Consider the following 22,353-nt stretch of genomic DNA (forward strand, 5'->3'; position numbering starts at 1 on the left):
GTGCTCAACTGTCTCACTCCAGCTGCCCCTACGGACGTGGCCTGGTATCTTGTTTAATGTAGACTCCTAGTGCCTGGCCCATGGGAGGCCCTCAAAGATACCTGGTGAAATCATGAACCCAGTTACACCATTTCTACAAACATCAGGTGCAAGGATGCCCATCAGAAATGTTTCTAAGTACTACTGCTTGAAATTAAGGCATAATCTGAATCCAGAAATATGAGCACAGTTAAAAAATGTTATGGTCCACTCATGGGCAGTAAATCTGAAGAACCGTATGCTAATAATATCCAACAAAATTTAGAAACAGGCATGATAAAATATTAAGTGAAAAAAGGAGGATGCAAAACCCTTGCCAAAACTAAAATTCTCATTTTTTTTAAGAAAAAAATACATTAAGACCTAGTAGAGGGGCTATATTTCAAACTAATGAAAATCAATATCTTGTGGTGTCTAAAAATGGTTTAGTAAAAGGTTTAGCAGAAAAGTAAAAGAATCTGGGCTCTGAAAACAAACTCTGGTTAAAGCCCTCACCCTGTCACCCAGGGGGCTGGTGTTAAGTCAGTCACAAAAAACGGCAACTTCACCCGGAAGAAAAGTTTTCTAGGGGACACCACCTTAGCCAAGAAACCTACGTTAGAAGCTCTGAGAACGGGACACGCCAACATCGTGTGACTCCAGATACCGAGGCCAGTGCCAGAAACACGTAACCTGAGGCAACATCATATGCGAAGCTTAGACGGACACAACCTGAAGGCCATGCTGTAAAACCAAGGTCAAACATAACGGTAACGTGACCCAGTAATCCCTCTCCTATACGCACACCGAGGGAAATGAACACACACGTCCACACAAAAACCTGGACACAGATGTTCACAGAAAAACATATCTAAACATCCCACAGGTCCATCAACCAAAGAACAGATAAACAGAACACAGTATTATCCATTCGAAAGCATACTGTTCATTCAAAACAAGGCATGAAGTATTGATACACACCACTACATGGATTAACCTTGAAAACACATGCAAAGTGAAAGAAATGAGGCAGAAAATGAGACACGGTGGATGTTTCCATTTGCATGCAATGTCCAGAACAGGCCAGTCTACTGAGACATAATGCAAGTCAGGGCTTGCCAGGGGTTGTGGGGAGGAACGGTGGGGGTCTGTGGGAAGATTGGCATGGAGGGCTTCCTTTAGGGGTGGTGAAAATGTACTAAAGTCGACTGTGGTGGGGACTTCCCTGGTGGTCCAGGGGTTAAGCATCCGCCTTCCAATGCAGGGGACACAGGTTTGATCCTTGGTCGGGGAACTAAGGTCCCACATGCTGTCGGGCAACAAAGCCCACAAGCGGCAACGACTGGGTCCAAGCACCCCGACAAAGACCCTGTGCAGCCGAAATAAATAAAAATTCACTCATCAATTAAATAAAACAACTGTGGCAAGGTTACGGAACGCCACAAAAATACTATTAAAATAAAAAACACTGAGCTGCATTTCTGTTAAACGGGCAATTGCATGCTATGGTTTAGTAAAAGGATTGGATATCAATAAAGCTTTTTGAAGGAATGTGGTTCTTTAAGGGACCTGTGTCCCGCGGGCTGGCCGTCTGAACCACAGAGATCGCTTACTCTTCCCTGATTTATGATGCATCTCAAGATCCAGACTGCTCCTTCCGGAGGAAGGGCGGGGCCTTTAGGGACCCAGCATCAACCCGGCTCCCGCCCCCGCGACAGGCGGCTCCACCCGGCGCAGCAGCGCAGCGGGCCGGGCAGCGGGCCGGGCGGCGGGCATGCGCGGGGCTTACCTCGTCCGGGCTGGACGCCTGGTACACGCGGCAGGAGTCCTCGTACTGCTTCTCGGCCTCGGCCTGGTCGGTGACGCCGTTGGACTCGTACACGGGGGTGACGTTGTGGCAGAGCGCGATGGCCTTGACCGCTTCGTGCACGCGGCTGCTCATGGTCCGCCGCACCTTGGTGGTCGGCGCGGAGCCCTTCTGAGCCGGCGGGTCCTGGGGCTGCTGCGGGAGAGGAAAGCAGCGAGGAGAACCAGGACACGGAGGGGCCTCCAGGGGAGCCTGCTCTAGCACGTGCCACCCTAGGGGCGCACACTTCAGGGATCCAGTCACTGGGGCTCAGCCAAAATCAACAAACACCAAATAAACAGGAAGAAATGACAGTCAAGGGTATGTGGGCGAGTCCCCCCGGGAATGCTGGGTGGTGTGGGCGGCTCCGCTACGCTGCCAGCCATGCTGGTGTTTCAGACCAGGGCTCCGGACTCAGCACTGCTGACATCTGGGGCTTCCCTGGGGGCTCAGTGGTAAAGAATCTGCCTGCCAATGCAGGAGACCCAAGTTTGATCCGTGGGTCAGGAAGATTCCCTGGAAAAGGAAATGGCAACCCACTCCAGTATTCCTGCCTGGGGAATCCCATGGACAGAGGAGCCGGGCGGGCTACAGTCCACGGGGTTGCGAAAGAGATGGACATGACTGCGCGACCAAACGGCAACTGCTGACACTTGAGGAGGATAATTCTCTACTGGGGGGGGGGGGGGGGATGCTGCGTGTAGCAGACGCTTAGCAGCTCCTCTGCTCCGTCTCTAGACTCCAGAAACAACCCCAGGTGTCACAGGAGAACAGACAGAAAATGTCTTCAGAGGTGGCCAAATGCCCCATGGAGACCAAAATCCCACCCAGTTTAGAGCCACCGTTTTAACTGTACATCCCTCGCAGTTTAAAATGGAAAACAGCCTCAACGGGGCTCCAGGGGGCGACGAACATCCCAGGGCAGGTCAGGGAGAACGTCAGTAACACACTGCAAAATGGAACGAACCATCCACTCAAGGTCGATTTTCAAGAGTTAACTGAAGTGTGCTCAAGCTCTGCCTTCCGCACTGACCAAGGACCCTAATTCTCATCTAAGAAGCGGCTGCCCGGCTTACACAGCCCTCATCCACCTCTTCACTATACCTTTCAGCACATGGCTTATCCTCTTAATGGGTTAAGTCTTGGGGAAAACGTTTTGAGCAACACGGTAAAAAGAAAAGCAGAGACATTACTTTGCCAACAAAGGTCCGTCTAGTCAAGGCTATGGTTTTTCCAGTGGTCGTGTATGGATGTGAGAGTTGGACTATAAAGAAAGCTGAGCACCGAAGAATTTATGCTTTTGAACTGTGGTGTTGGAGAAGACTCTTCAGAGTCTCTTGGACTGCAAGGAGATCCAACCAGTCCATCCTAAAGGAGATCAGTCCTGGGTGTTCATTGGAAGGACTGATGTTGAAGCTGAAATTCCAATACTTTGGCCACCTGATGCAAAGAGTTGACTCGTTGGAAAAGACCCTGATGCTGGGAAAGATTGAGAGCAGGAGGAGAAGGGGACGACAGAGGATGAGATGGTTGGATGGCATCACCGACTCAAAGGACATGGGTTTGGGTGGACTCCAGGAGCTGGTGATGGACAGGGAGGCCTGGCGTACTGCGGTTCATGGGGTCACAAAGAGTCGGACACAACTGAGCTTCTGAACTGAACTGAAGGTGAGAAATCTGAGTCTGATACTCAGATAGGTGTCAACAGCTATGTGACCTCAAGCAAGCTGTGTGACCATCTGCCCTCTGGGCCTTGGTTTCCTGCCAATGAGAGGAGGGGCTGGTTTTCAACCCACAGGGGGAGTAGAGGAACCCTGAGAAACGCACTCAGCAGCATCAAACATGGAGGACAAGCAGTCCCTTCCCCACCTGTGTACCATCGGGTACCACGAAGGCTCTGCTTTGAAGAATGGGTTCTACTGCTTTGCTCTGTGCTGTGCTGAGTTGCTCTATTGCCTTAAAATATAACAAAAAATTAAGGGCACTAGAAAGAGACCACTTGTCAGCAGTCTATGAGTTAGTGGTCAGTAAAACTCAGATACACCCCATGGCCCACCTGACCAGCCTCTCTCCAAGCTCCTTATCCTGCCTCAGGGCCTTGCTCTTGCGGTTCCCACTGCCTGGAACACTGTTTCCCACATCTTGGCAGAATTAGCTCGTTCCACCTCATCATTCAGGCCCCAAATTCACCGTTGCCTCCTCAGAGATGCCTTCCCCGACCCCCTAATTGGCTCTGCCTCGGGTGCCTGCCCCACTGGGAGCCACGCTTCCATGGGACCACGTGTGCCTCTGTCTTCACTGACTAAAACTGGCTTGTTTACCTGAAAATTCTGCCGTTAGATCGTGAGCACAGAGAGCTTGTCTACTGAACTCTAGTACCAAGGGCAGGAGATAACTTGCCTCCAATATCTGTCCAACAAACAATTTTCCTGAGACAATGGTGAGAAGTCCTCATCTGACACCCCCCACCCCTGCAATTTTTAAGAAGAAATAAATATCAAATTGACCAACATCAGATTTTAAGCCACAATTTAGGACAAAAGACTTATCATAGCCTCCCTACCTCCACAACTGAGTCTCAGAAGCGAGAGATGTTTATGAGTTACTGAACAGTATGTTCCATTAAAAACATATTTTATCCAACAGAGGAGAAGCAATCTGATCTTTTAGAATGAATCATGTTTTATACCCATGAACACATGGTTGCCCAAAATAGAGAACAGATGGGTTATGGGAAACAAGAAAAGACTTTCATTTAATTTTTTAATACTATTTTTAGCAGTGGCATCAGACCCCTCAGGTAATTAGACAATTACTAAATTATTCTGGTCACGCAGGCACACACACACTGCTCTGGCTTCCTGCTCTGTTAACCTCTGGTGTCAAGAGGACACGGGTTTCACTTCCAGGCCAAAGGGCGCTGCATGGCAACAATAATTAGAGTAATATATCAGAACTACAGTTTAAATGAATCATTATTTGCCAAGTGCTTTTAATTATAAAGAATTTAACTCTAAAATTATAACGTGGACTGAAGATTTACAGAAAGGTCCCCTCTCGTGGTGAGGCTAAATCAAGAATTTTTTTTTTTTTCCAAAGTTCTGTAATTTATGTTCTGGCCATGGACACGTGTCTTCATTTTTTTGCCCACATTCCTCAGCACCTGGACCAAATTATTATTTACCATTAGGAGCAATAACAAGACCTTTGACAAAGTAATTGCTCTGGCTGGCAAGTTTTAGCAACAGTGGGTTTGAAGGGAAGGCTGAATTAAGGGTATCTTTCACAAACCTTTGGGTTTTAGAAGCAATCTGATTATGTCTACGGGAGTCAGATACTTCCACTAATATCTTAAATGTGGGATAACACAGAGCCCTGGGGCTTTGCATTCCAGGTGAAACCACTCCAGAGCAAAGCAAAAAGAGAAACACAGCCCAGAGTTTTGCAAAGACCCCACTCTCAGATCAAGGAACTAGTTGACAGTAAACTAGAAGATGACGGTGACTGAATCCGACCAGCGTCACAAGCAACCGATTTGCTGCCTCCACGTTCCTTTGTCTCTCTCTGAAATTGATACGTTTCCCCCTTTACTACTAAGATCGTTTTGGCCTGTCTCAGGTCAGATTTGGAGAGGGAAAAGGCAACCCACTCCTGTGTTCTTGCCTGGAGAATCCCATGGACAGAGGAGCCTGGCAGGCCATGGTCCATGGGATCTCAGAGAGTCGGACATGACTGAAGCGACTAAACACACACACTACTAAGATATTTCAGGGAAGATGGGTCATAACCACCACTGATTCTGATTTAATCTGCAAATAAAAGGCTCACCCACGCCCCAAGTGGTGATACACACATACCAGGAAGGCACTGGTCACTGCGAGGGGTCCGGCCAGTGTTTGTACCAGGGCCGGTTGTTAAGCATCCTCACGCTGCCCACATCACGTTGTACAGTGTTATCTCCAGCCTCCCCCACGGCCCCATAGGCCCTTTAACCTACACACATTTCTTCTTACTTAAAAAATACCAGGGGAAAATAAAAACAGATGTGGTATCCACAGAGGCAGGTTACGGCCCTTTCTGCCCTAGGGGGCAACCACCGGTCCTCTTAAGGAGGGGAGGACATGCTAGGCCCTCGTGAGGTCAGAAGTCGAGTGAAGAATCAAGCTCTCCGCACACACAGGCCCCTGCCTCGGGCCCGGGGTGGGTGGGTGTCCCGCACCATGGGGTGTCTCGGTCATTCCATGCCACCTCAGCAAACAAATGAGACTTGAGACTCCGTGAAAAAAAAAGAGGCCTCCGTTTCTCGTTAACAATCCACAGCAAAGGTACTTCCTGACGAGAACCCCAGCCTATATTTCAGGAAAGAGTAATACAAAAATTAAACACTCGGTCACCATGAATATCCACCTTCTCTTACCCACCTTCTTTCCAAATGCAGTGAAAACACTGCCACTTATGAACATTCATAAGATAACAGCACAAATGGGTTGTAACTGCTTAAAAGAGCACTGTTGAAGAGAAGGAATTCCTGTTTCAATAGGTCCACTTCACTCCCCAAATAAAGCTCAGAGCTGATAACTCATTAGCCTCAAAGGGCCACTCTTCTAGAGACAGGCTCAGAGCTACAACTTCCAAATGAATCAACTGACTTCCAGGCTAAGGGACTGAATAAATACAACACTTACTACGTAATAGCCGGGCTTCCCTACTGGCTCAGAGTGTAAATGGGCCTGCAATGTGGGAAACCAGGTTCGATCCCTGGGTCCGGAAGATGCCCTGGAGAAGGGAATGGCTACCCACTCCAGTATTCTGGCCTGGAGAATCCCATGGACAGAGGAGCCTGGTGGGCTACAGTCCATGGGGTCACAAAGAGTCAGACATGACTAAGCAACTAACACTTACTATGTAACACTACACACCTTTCTGTATGACAGAGGCAACACATTTCATTTGTTGAAACGGAGCCACACGTAACACAGGGGCTCTCAGCTTGGGAGATTCTGCCCTCCCCCTTGGGCAGTGTCTGGAGATATGTGGGGTTGTCACAAAGAGAAGGGGGCGTGTGCTACACGCAGCTAGACAGTGGAGGGCACAGACGTTGCTAGACATCCTACAAGGCACAGGCTGGCCCCCACAACAAAGAATAATCCCGCCCATGACATCATCATGGCAAGGCTGGGAACCAGACACGCACCCATTGCTGCCAAAAAACCAGGGTCAGGACGGTGAGACCAACCTGTGCAAGTGCTGAACTGGAGCCTGTCAACTAAAGATTTGAATTCTTTACATTCGTTTTGAGTTTTTATAATATTGCATTACAATACGATTTGTCTTAATGACTGCGCTTTTGGCCATCTCAATGAATTTTCCTTCCTAGATCCATTCCTCACTCTACCCCTATCTGGCCCTGTTATAAAACCATTCAAAAGGATCACAATTATGACATGTGTGGGAAAAAAATGAAGCTGGACAGTGTTATTCTAACAGTGGGTCTTAATCAGAAATGCCTTTCTGAATAACCAGGAAAGATATATATATATGCCCAGGTCCTGGTCACTTAAAGAATACAGCAGGGCCCAGGCATATATACATATTTTTCAATTCTACACGTAATTTTGATCCTCAGCTCTAGTTTAAAAGAATTGCAAAAATATAATGACTTCTTGTTGGAAAGAAAAAAGAACCAGAGAGAGAGAGAAACACGGTAGACATCTCCACAGACGCACAAAGGCAGACAAATGGCGTTTTATACAGTTGGGTGTTAACACCGTAATCTCTGACTGATGTGAAAACAGGTGATCTCAATGTTTTTTCTTTGCACGGATCCGTATTATTTATCTTTTCTGTAGCGAAAAAAAAAAATGCATCCTAAGAAAGGATTAGAACTCTTTTTTAATGACTAAAAAACAAAGTAAGCTCTGTGTCCCCTAGAAAAACACACGAGTAAAGATTCTTCCCTGAGAAAACACAACCTTCTCTGTGCTCCCTAAGGATGCAGAAGGCAAGAGGGGCACTACCTGGGCCACAGCGCACACTGACGGCCAAGCGCATCCTGCGTGCACGTCTTGTGCAGAAAGCAAGTCACAAACTCACACGCTCCTCAACATACTCATTAAACAGAACAGGAAAAAAGTCACTCAGTAAAGTCCAACTCTACCAAGTCATACAACAGTATCAGAGACAAACTATTAAGTGAAAAATCACAGTTCACAGATCAAAATATGTGCGATAAGGTGAACTATGTTTTTCTAAAAAAAATAAGAATGTACCATTTAAAATAGCCTAGAAGAACACTCAGAAGCACTGGTCTTGGTGTTCTCTGACAAAGGACACCACGTGGCTCCCAATTCCCATAGTCATTATTTTTCTCAGACACATATATCAATAAAAGTTAAAGATACTTCCACTTGCCAGAGTTGAGTAAAATAAAATAGATGATTCCATATTCCAGGCAATATACAGACTAGTCATCTCAAATATTCTGACCATGTTGAGAAAAAAAATTAAGTACCTTCTCCACGTCTGTATTCAAGTTGTATACACACTGTCCTGTGCATTGGGAAACAGCCAAAGATTATAAAATGACGTGACGAAGAGAGAGCACATTTCACAGAGTTAGCTAAAAGTTCAAAATAACATATGCTGAGGATTATAGATTTAAAAGTATAATTACTTAAAATTACAGATTCAAATTGTCATATCTGTTTGTCATAAAGGAGCATGAAGTGCTGACACACGCTGCAACCTGGAAAAACCTTGGAGATGTTACGCCAAGTGAAATAAACCAGGTGCAAAAGGTACTGATTGATTCCAGGCATCTGCGATGTCCAGAACAGAGACAGACCCACAGAGACAAAAAAGAGACGGGTGGTTGCCAGGAGCTGGGGAACGGTGGGAGTCTAAGAGATAGGGAGGGTTCCTCTTTGGAGTGGTGAAAACAGTCTGAAATTAGACAGCAGTGGGGACTGCAGAACGTTGAGAATATACTAATAAACCCTGACCTGTACACTTAAGAGGATAAATGTTATGGTTTGGGAACCATCTCTCAATTTTTTAAAGGTGTCAGTAAGTAAATCAATAAGCCAGAGGAAAAATCATCACGTCTCCCTAGCCTGTCATGGGTTTCCCTCATAATGTGCTGGCCATTTCTTTGTGGTTTGCTTGCGCCTGTATTAATCATCTGGAGTTTCCCTGCAGGAATCTTGTAAAACCACCTGCCTTCTTTATGAGGTTAATTTAGTTAAACAACATCCCTAAAACCAGTCACCTAGACACTCATAAAACACAGTCTGTATTCCAATGTTTCGAAAATAAACAATCGCAAAATTCTGACTCCTTCTGCAGGACACTTCAAGGACTGTCCTGACAAACGTTTGTCTGATAAATCGAGGGAGGGTCCCAGGGTCAATCTTCATGCTCTTAGTAAGGTTTAAATTTTGCTTTAATTTTGAAGATGAAACTGAAGTGTGTGTGAACACTCAAATCTTTCCTTCCTGCACCTCCATGCACCCTCCATTTTGGAGTTCACAGATCTAGAACAGCGATATTCTGAAAAATAACGGCAGACCTTAGATTCACGGTGGGCTTCCCAGGTGGCGTGGCGATAAAGAATCCCCCTGCCAATGCAGAAAATGCATGATCGATCCCTGGGTTAGGAAGATTCCCTGGAGAAGGAAATGCAATCCACTCCAGTATTCTTGCCTGGGAAACCCCAGGGACAGAGGAGCCTGGCAGGCTCCAGTCTATGGGGGTCACAAAAGGATCAGACATGGCTGAGCAACTAGATAACAGTTAGATTCAAGGTAGCTCTAGCGCCTCTGTTGCCCTTTGGAATCACCTGGTTCACCGGTTAAAATTTTAAATCCAGCCACCACTCCTAGAGATTCTGACTTGGTCCCCAGCCATCTCACCCAGGAGTTCCAAACGCCGTATTTAGGAGACACTGTTACAAACATCCTATTATTAAACTCTAAAGGGCAGACGGATGGCCGTAACAGGCTCAGGAGAATCCCACTGGGGGGCGGGGTGGGGACGGTGTAAGATTGGATTGTGGGGATGATTCCACAACTCTGTAAATTTACTTGAAAAAAGCATTAAACAGTACATTTAACATCGCTAAATGTTATGGTATGTATGTTATACTTCAATAGAGCTGTTAAAAAAACACACACACAGGAAAGGCTTCATACTTGTCCTCACAAAAGAATCCGTGTGTTTACTGCGGGCTTTTAGCTGTCCGGAGAGAAGGGTGCAGATGGCCTCCCTGGGGGAGGGGGTGTCCACACCAGCCCCAGCCTCTCCCCATCACACCCTGCTCTTGTAAACCCAAGCCCAGGATGGGCAAGTCGATTTATGAGCCTCTGCTAAGGAAGGGTGCTGAGAGTTCACTGTAGAAAAATGCTGTTTTCTGACTCTCAGCACTTGACGGAGAGGCTTATCTGCGCTCCCGCAAAAATGGGCCACAAAGCTGAGCCAGACGAATATCCTGAGAAAGGGTGGCTTCTGTCAATACCGCAAGCTCTTAAAAATACCACCAGGATGGGCAGGGGTGTGCCTCCAGCCAGGGCACGTACGCGGTGCACGACGCTGTCTAACATAACCGTCGGCAGGCCGGCACTGCTGACACGGGGCTCCGAGGGAGGCAGGACCCGGCCAGGGGCTGACAAGTGTGACGATCCACACGGTGACCCCTTCAGGGGAGTCTGGAGGGCACTGGAGGGGGCGGGTCAGAGGGAAGACTACTCCAAGAGACAGAAGTGACGCGGCTCACCCTGGCCGGGAAGCTGCAGGCCGTGGTGAGCGGGAGAGGAGGCTGAACCACGGGAGAGGGTGGGGAGGGGATGCAGGCCACGCTGGACGCCACGGACCCCACTGCCAGGACCAGGGCGGGGAGGAGAGAAGCAGGGAAACCCTGCAGGGTCTCTGCGGACAGCCAGGCAAGGGAGAGTGCAGCTTCTGCCTAGTGAGCGAGAGGGGAAGACATCCAAAGCCGAGCGGGTGGTCTGAGGGGCAGGCCTGTGCCTGCAGGCAGGTGGCCACGGGGCAGGAAGCAGGGGCCTTTCCCAAACCCTGGGATGGAGCTCACAGGACCAAGGGGCACGGTGCTTACAAAGATGAGAATGACTCTGAGCACAAATGGGGATGCAGGGAGAAGGATGGGATGTGGGTGCACTGCCCTCCTGACATGCGAGCGGGGATGCCAAGGATTCCAGGCTAAAGCTCCAGGTCGGGTCGAGGCAGACACGGGAGCCATCAGCTGTGACAGGGCGGCAGAAGCTGTCAGAGAGGGAAGTCCCCTAGAGAGTGACTCCACACTCTCTAGGTGCAGTGTGGAGTGACTCCCCCTAGAGCACAGACTCCACGGCACGATGCTGGAAGACGGGCCAGACAGAGGGGGAAAGGGACCGGGGCGGGCTGTGGCTTCTCCTCCCAGCCCAATCACGTCCTTGTGATTTTCTAACAGTCTTAAAGTCCATCTTTGAAAAAGGTCCATGGATCCATTTAGAGTCAAGCCACGATGCCCACACAGGCAGCCAGTGGAATGGCAGGTGCCTCGTGCCCGCTCTCCTCCCGCTGCCTCGTGCTGGCTGGACGTGGATCGAGTGAGCAGTTCTTCACGTAAAACCCACCCTCGCTTCCAGACTCTGTTCCCTGCCCTGCCGCGTTCAGGAGACGCCCCAGAAATCCAGGTGTGCCAGCTGGCAAATGTCCCAGAAAACTAAAATGTTGACTCTGATTGTGCCGCTGAGCATTTAGAGAGTCCATCTCTGATCCTTACACAAAAATACATTTTTAACTGGCCTTCTGACTACGGAATCAGTATCTACTTGGACAAATTCAAGCAAAATACGGCCTCTTTATTCTCTTGTCCTTAGTGTCATAACCCCGTAGCTGGTCTAATGCAATCTACGTTAGCTCTGTGTGTGTTTTCAGAATTACCAAGGGAATTGCTTGTTTATCATCTTTCCTTTAACACACCGAAGTGCATCTGAATGAGCCAGAATCTCTAGGGTTATCAGGCCCAAGCCAATGTCTTTTGTTTTGCTTTTATTCTATTTGTTTTTTAAAACATCACTAGGAATTCTGATGAACAGTAAAGGTGGCGACCCACTGGTCTAACATCTTAGGACTCTTAGGACGCTTACAAGTAATATCTTTCTCTTAAAAAAAAAAAAAATGACTGGTTTTGAAAAATCTTAAGGGGGGGGGGTAGAAAACCAAGAGCAGGTAAGTTGATAGTCCTTTCTGATCATTTCTTCCACGAGATTGCTGAGTTGAAAAGAGATGAGGAGCTAAAGCTCATCAGTTACACCGTGATTATGTCACAAGCAGTCCATTAACTACTGATTGCTTTTGCTCATAACTGGGGAAAAGTAAAAAGTAAACATGTCTATAAGCTTGAAGGAGAACCATCATGTTCTCAGAGCTTTTTCTGGTGCTGCTGCTGCTAAGTCGCTTCAGTTGTGTCCGACTCTGTGCGACCCCATGGACGGCAGCCCACCAGGCTCCCCCGTCCCTGGGATTCTCCAGGCAAGAACACTGGAGCGGGGTGCCACTGCCTTCTCCAATGAATGAAAGTGAAAGCGAAGTCGCTCAGTCGTGTCCGACTCTGTGCGACCCCATGGACGGCAGCCCACCAGGCTCCCCCGTCCCTGGGATTCTCCAGGCAAGAGCACTGGAGCGGGCTGCCACTGCCTTCTCTGTTTCCGGCACTAGTCACTGGCAAGTAGTTTTTTTCCATGTTTCCCCTATCATTCATAAGTCGGAGGTCAGCAGATCGACCCTCGGGATGAGGAAGAAACCTCAGCTGCAGGTTTATTCAAGCTGTGAAGAACCAGTGACTGCCAGGGGCCTGGAAGGAAAGGTGGGGGGGGGGGGGGCAAGGAGTGACTGCTCGTGGGTAAGGCAGTTCTTTTTCGGGTGATGAAGATAAAAACATTGTGGAGAGAGTTACACAACTCTGAGTATTCAGAACAACCCCCTGAGTTGCACACATTTAATGGGTGAATCATACGGTATTATGAATTCTTCCCAATAGAGATGCCAGTAAATATTTTTTAAAATCACTTTGGGTATCAAAACAGGAGGCTTTACCTGGGTGTAAACACTGAAAATGTGGCTCTGAACTTCATCCATGGAGTCGAGGCCATAGGCTACAGTGCCAAGATGGAGCCGTTTGAAAACCATCTCATTCTGGGTAAGAGTTCCTGAAACACAGAACAAGGAGTAACTGCGCCTGCATCCTGAAGCTCTTCTTATTAACAGTGACGAAAGTGGTTTTTTGTTTTTTGGTTTTTTTTTTCAGAGTTTACTCTACGTCACACGCTGGTTTCAGCACTGCTTCTTCTGGAGTAGACATCTGTGATATTCTGTCAGCCTGGAATCCAAGAATTTCTTCTAAAAACAGAATCTTAGAGTTCCAGGGGATATGATCATCCTTGGTCCCTGGGATGGTCTAGAGAGAATGCCAATCAGGGTGCCTGGCTCATTCCATTGGCCAAGAGGGCGGGACATGACATACATGAGGCCAATCAGATTCAATCCTGAAGGAATCAAAACCTTGACCAGACCGACGCACAGACAACAGACGAGAAGAGTCAAGTCAAGAGACCATCCGGACACTGACACAGCCGGAACCTGCCTGGTTCTTCTTTCTGAAATCTAGCTTTGCTCTGCCTTCCCGGATCTTTGCAACAAATCCCCTCTTATCCCATGTTCACTAGACGGTAGAGGTGAAGGTTGAACCCAGTCTCCCCACTTGCTCTCAACCACTACAACCACCTCGTAACTTGATAGGTGCTAAACTGTAAACAGGCATTTTAAGATGTGGTTTCAAGGTCAGGACTTGAAGCCAGTCTGTCTGAGTTCAAAGCCGACTTCTGCCACTATATGCTTCTGACAAGTCACGTAACCAAGTCACTTAATAACTCCAAACACAATATCAGGGGAGGATTAAGTGACTGGATACAGACACCCAGAACAGTGCTCTTCCACACGATTAGCACCAAGTGATTGCTGCTAGCATCATCATGCCCGCCAGGAGTCTATCTTCCTCCAAAGATGAAGAGGATACAGGAACTGCAACACTCATCTCTAACACCTCCAGAAAGATAGTCCAAGCATCTTCTTTGACTCTGAATCCTGCAAGGGCCCCGGACACTCACCCGTCTTGTCTGTGAGTAGGTAGGAAATCCTCCCCAGCTGCTCAGGAATCGTGCTGGAGCGAACCACGGTCCCAGGGATTTTCGAGTCCCGGCGAATGACCCAGCTGTACACGATCTTGCCCATGTCCAGGTTCACACGCAGGCTGGGCAGAAAACCAGAGCACACAGGTTTACAGGACACACACAAAAAGCTGCTTGTATCTCAACACCGATTCTAAAACACACACCGTGGGTGCTGTAACATCAGCACAAATGAGACCACCCCTGTTCCGGGTCATCCCTTTACAAGGGACCAGCTCCTTCTCAAAACCACAAAAGCACGACCTTCAGACAGACAGAGACGCACAAGCGCTGCGGCACCAGCTCGCTCTCAGCGCACCTGATGGGGATGATGTTGGAGAACAAGAGAAGGAAGCGGAGGATCTGCAGGTACCAGCGCCCGGCGAAGTGCTGGAGGGCAACCATGACCAGGGACACCACCACCAGGGCTCCGAAGAGGATCTTCGTGAGGCAGTTCACCTCCAGGTCAAACAGGCCGATCTGCGGGACGGCACACAGACAGAAACTCGCCACGAGCTGGTGCAGCCCACAGCCCACCCGCAGGGCTGGGCCTCCCCCTGGACACCGGCACCCTGGGTGAGACAGCGGGCTCTGTGGATCCCCACAACTTTGGGGGAGAATACTGGGCTCCACGGAGTAACCGACATCCCAGGGACCTCAATGAATCTCATTTTGATTTTTTCTTAACAATTTAAAGATTTAGCATGGAGACTTATAAGAGGGTTACTGCTGCCTTCAGTGGTGCTGTGCACTGCACGGCCTCAACCGTGCTCCCAGCGACCCGTGAAATGACCCAGCTCTACGCCACGCACTGGTTTTGTATCACATGGAAATTCAGGACACACCACCACCAGCGGCATCTGATTTTTAGGTGATGCATTCCTGAACATTATTATTTTAATGACTATATATTTATCTTAATACATGTTTTTTTAAAAATGGAACCAGCCCATAAAACTCATCACTTTGTAGAAACATGGCCCCAGATAAGGCTAAAACCTCAAATAAGTGGCATTTATAGTTGTAATATAGTTGGATATATGTAATAAAGTTAGATATGTAATATAGCTGGAGTACAAAATAAAGCAGAGCAAAGGCTAGCAGAGTTTTAACAAGAGAACGCACTGGTCATAGCAAACACCCTTTTCCAACAACACAAGAGAAGACTCCACCCATGGACATCACCAAATGGTCAATACCAAAATCAGACTGATTATATTGTTAGCAGCCAAAGATGGAAAAGCTCTATACAGTCAGCAAAAACAAGACCAGGAGGTGACTGGCTCTGATCAAGAACTCCTTATTGCAAAACTCTGACTTAAACTGAAGAAAGTAGGGAAAACCACTAGACCATTCAGGTATGACCTAAACCAAATCCCTTACCATTATATAGTGGAAGTGACAAAGAGATTCAAGGGATTAGATCTGATAGACAGAGTGCCTGAAGAACTATGGATGGAGGTTAGTGACACTGTACAGGAGGCAGTGATCAAGAGCATTGCCAAGAAAAAGAAATGCAAAAAGGCAAAATGGCTGTCTGAGGAGGACTTACAAATAGCTGTGAAAAGAAGAGAAGTGAAAGGCAAAGGAGAAAAGGAAAGATACACCCAGAGTGCCAAAGAATAGCAAGGAGACTTAAGAAAGCCTTCCTCAGTGATCAGTGCAAAGAAATAGAGGAAAACAATAGAACGGGAAAGACTAGAGATCTCTTCAAGAAAATTAGACATACCAAGGGAACATTTCATGCAAATATGGGCACAATAAAGGACAGAAATGGTATAGACCTAACATAAGCAGAAGACATTAAGAAAAGGTGGCAAGAATACACAGAAGAACTGTACAAAAAAGATCTTCATGACCCAAATAACCACAATGGTGTGATCACTCACCTAGAGCCAGACATCCTGGAATGTGAAGTCAAATGGGCCTTAGAAAGCATCACTGTGAACAAAACTAGTGGAGGTGATGGAATTCCAGTAGAGCTATTTCAAATCCTAAAAGATGATGCTGTGAAAGTGCTGCACTCAATATGCCAGCAAATATGGAAAATTCAGCAGTGGCCACTGACCTGGAAAAGGTCAGTTTTCATTCCAATCCCAAAGAAAGGCAATGTCAAAGAATGTTCAAACTACCACACAATTGCACTCATCTCACACACTAGCTAAGTAACGCTCAAAATTCCCCAAGCCAGGCTTCAACAGTACATGAACCATGAACTTCTAGATGTTCAAGCTGGATTTAGAAAGCGCAGAGAAACCAGAGCTCAAACTGCCAACATTTGTTGGATTACAGAAAAAGCAAGAGAGTTTCAGAAAGACACCTACTTCGGCTTTACTGACCATGCCAAAGCCTTTGACTGTGTGGATCACAATACACTGGAAAATTCTTCAAGAGACAGGAATACCAGACCACCTGGCCTGCCTCCTGAGAAATCTGTATGCAGGTCAGGAAGCAACAGTTAGAACTGGTCATGGAACAGCAGACTGGTCCCAAATTGGGAAAGGGGTACGTCAAGGCTATATATTGTCATCCTGTTTATTTAACTTATATGCAGAGTACATCCTGTGAAATGCTGAACTGGATGAAGCACAAGCTGGAATGAAGATTGCTGGGAGAAATATCAATAACCTCAGATACACAGATGATACCACCCTTATGGCAGAAGCATAAGAGGAGCTAAAGAGCCTCTTGATGAAAGTGAAAGAGCAGAGTGAAAAAGCTAGCTAAAAACTCAACATTCAAAAACCTAAGATCATGACATCTGGTCCCATCAGTTCATGGCAACTAGATGGGGAAACAATGGAAACAGTGAGAACCTTTATTTTGGGGGGGCTCCAAAATCACTGCAGATGGTGACTGCAGCCATGAAATTAAAAGACACTTACTCCTTAGAAGAAAAGTTACGACCAACCTAGACAGCATATTATAAAGCAGAGACATTACTTTGCCAACAAAGGTCTGCCTAGTCAAAGCTATAGTTTTTCTAGTAGTCAAGTATGGATGTGAGCGTTGGACTAGAAAGAAAGCTGAGCACCAAAGAATCAATGCTTTTGAACTGTGGTGTTGGAGAAGACTCTTGAGAATCCCTTGGACAGCAAGGAAATCAAACCAGTCCGTCCTAAAGGAAATCAGTCCTGAACAGTCATCAGAAGAACTGTTCCTGAAGCTGAGGTTCCAATACTTCCACCACCTGATGCGAAGAACTGATTCATTTGAAAAGACCCTGATGCTGGGAAAGATTGAAGGCGGGAGGAGAAGGGGACAACAGTGGATGAGATGGTTGGATGGCATTGCCAACTCGATGGAAGTGAGTTTGAGTAAACTCTGGGAGTTGGTGATGGACAGGGAAGCCTGGCTTGCTGCAGTCCATGGGGTTGCAAAGAGGCAGACATGACTGAGCGACTGAACTGAACTGATAGTTGTAATGATGGTGGTCACGGGGATTGTAACGGTGAGGTGAAATGACTGATATTTGTTCATGGTACTAACAAAGGAAATCATTCTGCAATATTCTGAGGCTAAGAAACTGGAGGAGGGCTGGGGCTGGGCGGGCGGGTGGGTCGGGCAGGTCCTGTTGTGCTCGAGCAGTAACAGGGCCGTTAGGTCAACTCCCAGAGCTGACTCCGCGGGCTGCGCCAGAGCCAGCAGCTCGGTGTGGGTTTGCATCCAGGTCTACGCAGCTTCGCCAGAGCGTGGTGCTTCTCCAGGCCATTTGTCCTCTTGAGAAGAGGCTGCAGACGTGTGCTGACAGGCTGGTGTAAGGATTAAGAGTGATGTGGGTAGAGGGTGCTGTACTACGTGTGGCAGACAGTAAGGACTCAACTGTGGTGGTTTAGTTGCTAAATCACGTCTGATTCTTTGTGACCCCACGGACTGCAGCCCACCAGGCTCCTCTGTCCATGGGATTTCCTAGGCAAGAACTCTAGAGTGGCTGCCATTCCCCTCTCCAGGGGATCTTCCCGACCCAGGGATCCAGTCTGAGTCTCCGGCACTGGCAGGCAGATTCTTCACTACTGCACCACCTGGGGAGCCCTCAGGACTCAACGCTTCATTTTAAACTTTAAAATGCTATGTTTTCATACACAGGCAGTCCTTGTTTAACTGCAGAGAGCTTTGCAGATACCATGTTTTTCTACAAATTGAAGGTGTGTGGCAACCCTGTGTTGCCAGATAATTGTTAGTATTTCCTAGCAATAAAGTATTTTTAAATTAAAGTATGTACATTTCTTGATACAACGCTTTTCCTGCACACTTTAACAGACTACAGAATAGTGTAAACGTAACTCACATGCACTTGGAGACCAAAAATATTCACATGACTTGCTTTGTAGTGATACGCACTTGACGTGGTGGTCTGGAACCCGGGCATCTTCAAACACGTATGTGAATATGTGTTCATGTATTTTGTGTGTAAATAGATACATGGGCTTCGCAGGTCACGGCAAGGGTAAAGAACCTGCCTGGCGGTGCAGGAGACCAAGAAACACGAGTTCAGTCTCTGAATTGGGAAGATGCCCTGGAGGAGGGCCTGGCAACCCACTCCAGCATTCTTGCCTGAAGAATCCCATGGACAGAGGGGCCTCGTGGGTCACAGTCCATAGGGTCGCAAAGAGTCAGACACAACTGAAGTGACTTAGCACAGCACACACACGCACACACTTATGCACAAACATGTACACAAAAAGTAAGTTTATACAAATGAAGCCACACTTTTAGGGGTTCCTGTTTTTAGTCTTGCTCCTCACCCCACCGACACCAATCATCAAAGCACGTGAGTGAGAAAGTTCTGGCAAGAAAACACATGCTCCCACCGTGTACACACCTTGCTTCGAGGATTCGCGGTATTCATGACACTCCGGAGTTCTCTCCCCGTGTAAAGAACAACACCCACGACGGTACCTGAGACGAAAGGAACACAACCCAGAGAAATGTGAGCGCAGACAGGCAGGCTTGCAGAGGGTCTGACGCGCCCGAGCGCGCCTCTTCAGTCCAGCGTCCGCAGCGTGAAAGTCCCCGAGTTTACACCAGGGCCAACCAACGTCCGTGTCCACACAGACAGCAGGAAAGCTCCGGCCACATGTGGCCATTCACATTTACATTCAGTGAAAAAAAGAGTGAAACACAGCCCCCATTTTCGTTAGCCCCATTTCAGGCTCAACAGCCCCAGGAGGGCAGCGGGGCATCCAGTTCAGTCAAGGCACAGGGCGTCCCCACTACTGCTGAGAGTGCCACTGGTCAGGCTTCCCTGTGGGTCCAGTGGAGAAGACCTGCCTGGCAATGCAGGGGACAGCAGCTCGATCGCAGGTCTGGGAAGATCCACACGCCGCAGGGCAGCTAAACCCACGCCCCACCTCCTGAGCCAGCGCTCTAGAGCTTGCGTGCCTTAACTGTGAGCCGGGTACACAGGGCCCACGCACGGCAACAAGGGAAGCCGAGGGAACAGGAAGCCCACTCTCCGAAATTAGAGAGTCCAACTACCGCAACGAAAGTCCAGTGCACCCAAAAATAAATATAAATTAATTTAAAAAAAAAGCACCACTGGGCATTGCTGGCCTGTGGCCCTGGCCGCCTCGGAGAACAGGAGAGGTGGGGGCAGGGGGCCCTGTCCTTTATGCCACGGGCCTCATAGGCTTCCAGAGGTGCCTGCAAGTTCACAGACTACCCTGGAAACCTATGAACACACCCCTCTCATCAGAGCACATTCTTCCCACGGGCTGTGATTCTGCTCAGAGTCGGTGTGCAACCAGAACCTTTGGCAGACGTCTGTCTGGATGGCAGCTCTTTCCTGAGAACTCCCCTACCCCTTCCTTCCACCCCTCCATCAAAATTTGTTTTTAAAAAAGACATCAACTGTTATACACAATTTCTAAAAGAAACCCAAAAACCCAATTAACATGAGAAAAAATGCTTACCGTACTCTAAAACCAAAAAAAAAAAAAAAGGGAAATTCTTATTCCCATCCTCGTAATAAAAATTCAGATGCGTGAGAACATAAGCGTGAGCCCAGAGGTGGGAAAACAGACTGGCATACACGCTGGCCGGGGCATCTGCTGGAACAGCCTATCTGGGGAGGAGAACGGGCAGATCAAAACCGGACCTCTGTCTCCCCTTTCCAGGATGTGCCAGGGAAATGCTCCGCACAGCGGGGCAGGTGGAGAGTCAAGAAGGGCAGCAGCACCCCCGGTCAGCACGGGAAACCAGCGGAGAAACAGACAGGAGGGGCTGGGGAGGGGGCCGGCGTGCACCGGGGACCAGGGCCACGGGCTCAGAGTGGAGGACATCTAAGCTGAAACAGGGGAAGGGGCAGCCCCACCAAGCACTCAGGGGAGATCCCAGGAATACAGACAGCCTGGGCTCCGCGGATAAAGGGAACCTCTAAGCCCCTCTCCTCTGGCCCCACAGCTCTTGGCAGGTCACCAGCAGAGGGACGCACCCAAACCGCCAAGAGGTTCGAACAGAGTCGCCAAAGGAGCACGACCCCAGGTGGAGTGCTGGGGCCGTGTCTTTCAGACAGAAAGACACCAAGGGCCCCTGAGTCGCCGCAGTCTCCTGCACAATGTGGTTCCCTTCCAGGCAGGCGCTCTGCAGAGAGAGAGCTGGAGAGAGCGCCTGCCTGCTCCCAGGAAGATGGCAAGCTCCAGCGAGTGCAAGCCAACCCCCGCACACGGTCGGACAGGGGGAGCTGAGCCCGGGGTGCGCAGGGGTGGCCATGGCTCTCACCCCAGGGCGGACATGGGTGGGTCCCAATCCCCAGAGTCCAGGGTTCTAGAGAGTCCTAATAACAGGGGCCCCTGAGGGCAGCGTCCCTATCTAGTACTGGCCAATCCTGGTACCTTCAAAGGCCGCTGGAGATGCCCTCTCCCCCACACCTCTCTGTGCCCAGGACCGAAACAGTCTCCGGGAGATGCAGACCCCAGCCTCAGCCACCCTGCAAGAGCACGCCAGCAGTCCACAGAGCCGCGCTGGTCTGCCCAGTGCTCGAAAGCTCTGTCTCTTTAACTTCTGGCTGTGCTGGGTCCTAACTGCTGCGGGTGGGCTTTCTCGAGCTTCAATGAGTGGATGGGGGTGGGGGGACTGCTCTCGAGTTGTGATGCACGGGCCTAATTGTCCCCCGGGGTATGGAACCTTCTCAGACCAGGAATTGAACCCACATCCCCTTCACTGGCAGGTGGATTCTTAACTGCTGGACCACCAGGGAACTCCCTAAAGGTTTTGAAGTAGTTGCCAACTTTTACATACAGAAGCTTTCATGTTAAAAAATATATATAAATAGAGATTTCTGGTTTCTTCTGGAAAACTGGAAGATCCGAGGCCACTGGGTCTGTAGTCCTCACATCTCCGGCAGGTGCTGAGCTCAGCCACCCTGCTTGCCTCCCACTTTCCGCTCATCACTGTCCCCACTCAGCCCTGAAGACCCCTGACCTGCACCCCTCTGCTCCCCCAGACCCCGACCCGACTTCTGAGGCTACATCCCCGGCGGCTCCCCTCACACGGCCCCTCCCTCGGCCGCCTGCCCACTGTGGTGTCCACTCTACCCTGCACACCAAGGTCTCCAACCAGCCAGGCTGCTGGGGTCAGGTATTTTCCCAGCCCCTCAGACTCTCCACTGCAGTGTGCTGCTGCCGGCGACCTCTGACCCCGTCTGAGACGAGAGAGAGGGTAAGCCCCAGAGAGGGAGGATTCGACATGTTTACAGCAACCAGACGCTGCTCTTACATGAGTCTGTGATTCCAGGACAAGCCCAGAGGAACAGGGTTCAGACCAGTAGGCATTATCAGACCCGCATGATGTGACCCGCATGCTGGTCACAGTTCAGCCCCGGCAGGACCACCAACTGACCTGCTGCACGCTGGGGTTGGGGGCAGTGGCTCAAGAAACTGTCCCTTTCCACGGAGAGCCTGAGAAGAAGTGGCATCCGCGATACCCAGGTTCCGCTTCTGCCGAGCCCCACCAGCCTCTCCCGCCTATCATCACCCCAGTGACTCCTTAGCCTAGCAGTCCAGTTACCATGGCAACTGCATCCTCTTACAGACTGATGCCAGCCAGTGTAGCTGGACCCTTAGCACTGCCTGGCAAGCTTTTTTATTCTTTAAATTTTCAACTGATAACAGTGGAGTGATCAAGACATGGGAATTTTAGATTCTGAAGGGAACACAGAAGTGAAATCTCGAATAATTAAGATTACTCTTGAGGGCTGCTTCTGGAGTTGAGCACCGGAAGGAGAACATGGCTTGCATTTGACTCCGTGTTTATATTAGAACCAGA

General features: G+C 48.9%; 1 protein-coding gene across 6 annotated transcripts in view; it reads right to left on the bottom strand.

Annotated features, from left to right (window-relative positions):
* ATP9A (ATPase phospholipid transporting 9A (putative)) overlaps window positions 1-22,353 on the bottom strand; it is a 130,151-nt gene that overhangs the window by 46,503 nt on the left and 61,295 nt on the right. For 4 of the 6 annotated variants that reach the window (XM_069547051.1, XM_069547057.1, XM_069547054.1 and 1 more), the window contains exons 10-14: window positions 18,911-18,987; window positions 14,408-14,568; window positions 14,029-14,171; window positions 12,959-13,071; window positions 1,808-2,020 (exon numbers count right to left, since the gene is read on the bottom strand). In XM_069547051.1, the coding sequence (XP_069403152.1) occupies window positions 1,808-2,020; window positions 12,959-13,071; window positions 14,029-14,171; window positions 14,408-14,568; window positions 18,911-18,987 (707 nt within the window). The remainder of the gene's footprint in view (window positions 1-1,807; window positions 2,021-12,958; window positions 13,072-14,028; window positions 14,172-14,407; window positions 14,569-18,910; window positions 18,988-22,353) is intronic. The other 2 variants (XM_069547053.1, XM_069547056.1) reach the window with 1 other exon arrangement.

The sequence above is a fragment of the Ovis canadensis genome, chromosome 13, assembly GCF_042477335.2.
Source record: "Ovis canadensis isolate MfBH-ARS-UI-01 breed Bighorn chromosome 13, ARS-UI_OviCan_v2, whole genome shotgun sequence".
NCBI classification, from domain to species: domain Eukaryota; kingdom Metazoa; phylum Chordata; class Mammalia; order Artiodactyla; family Bovidae; genus Ovis; species Ovis canadensis.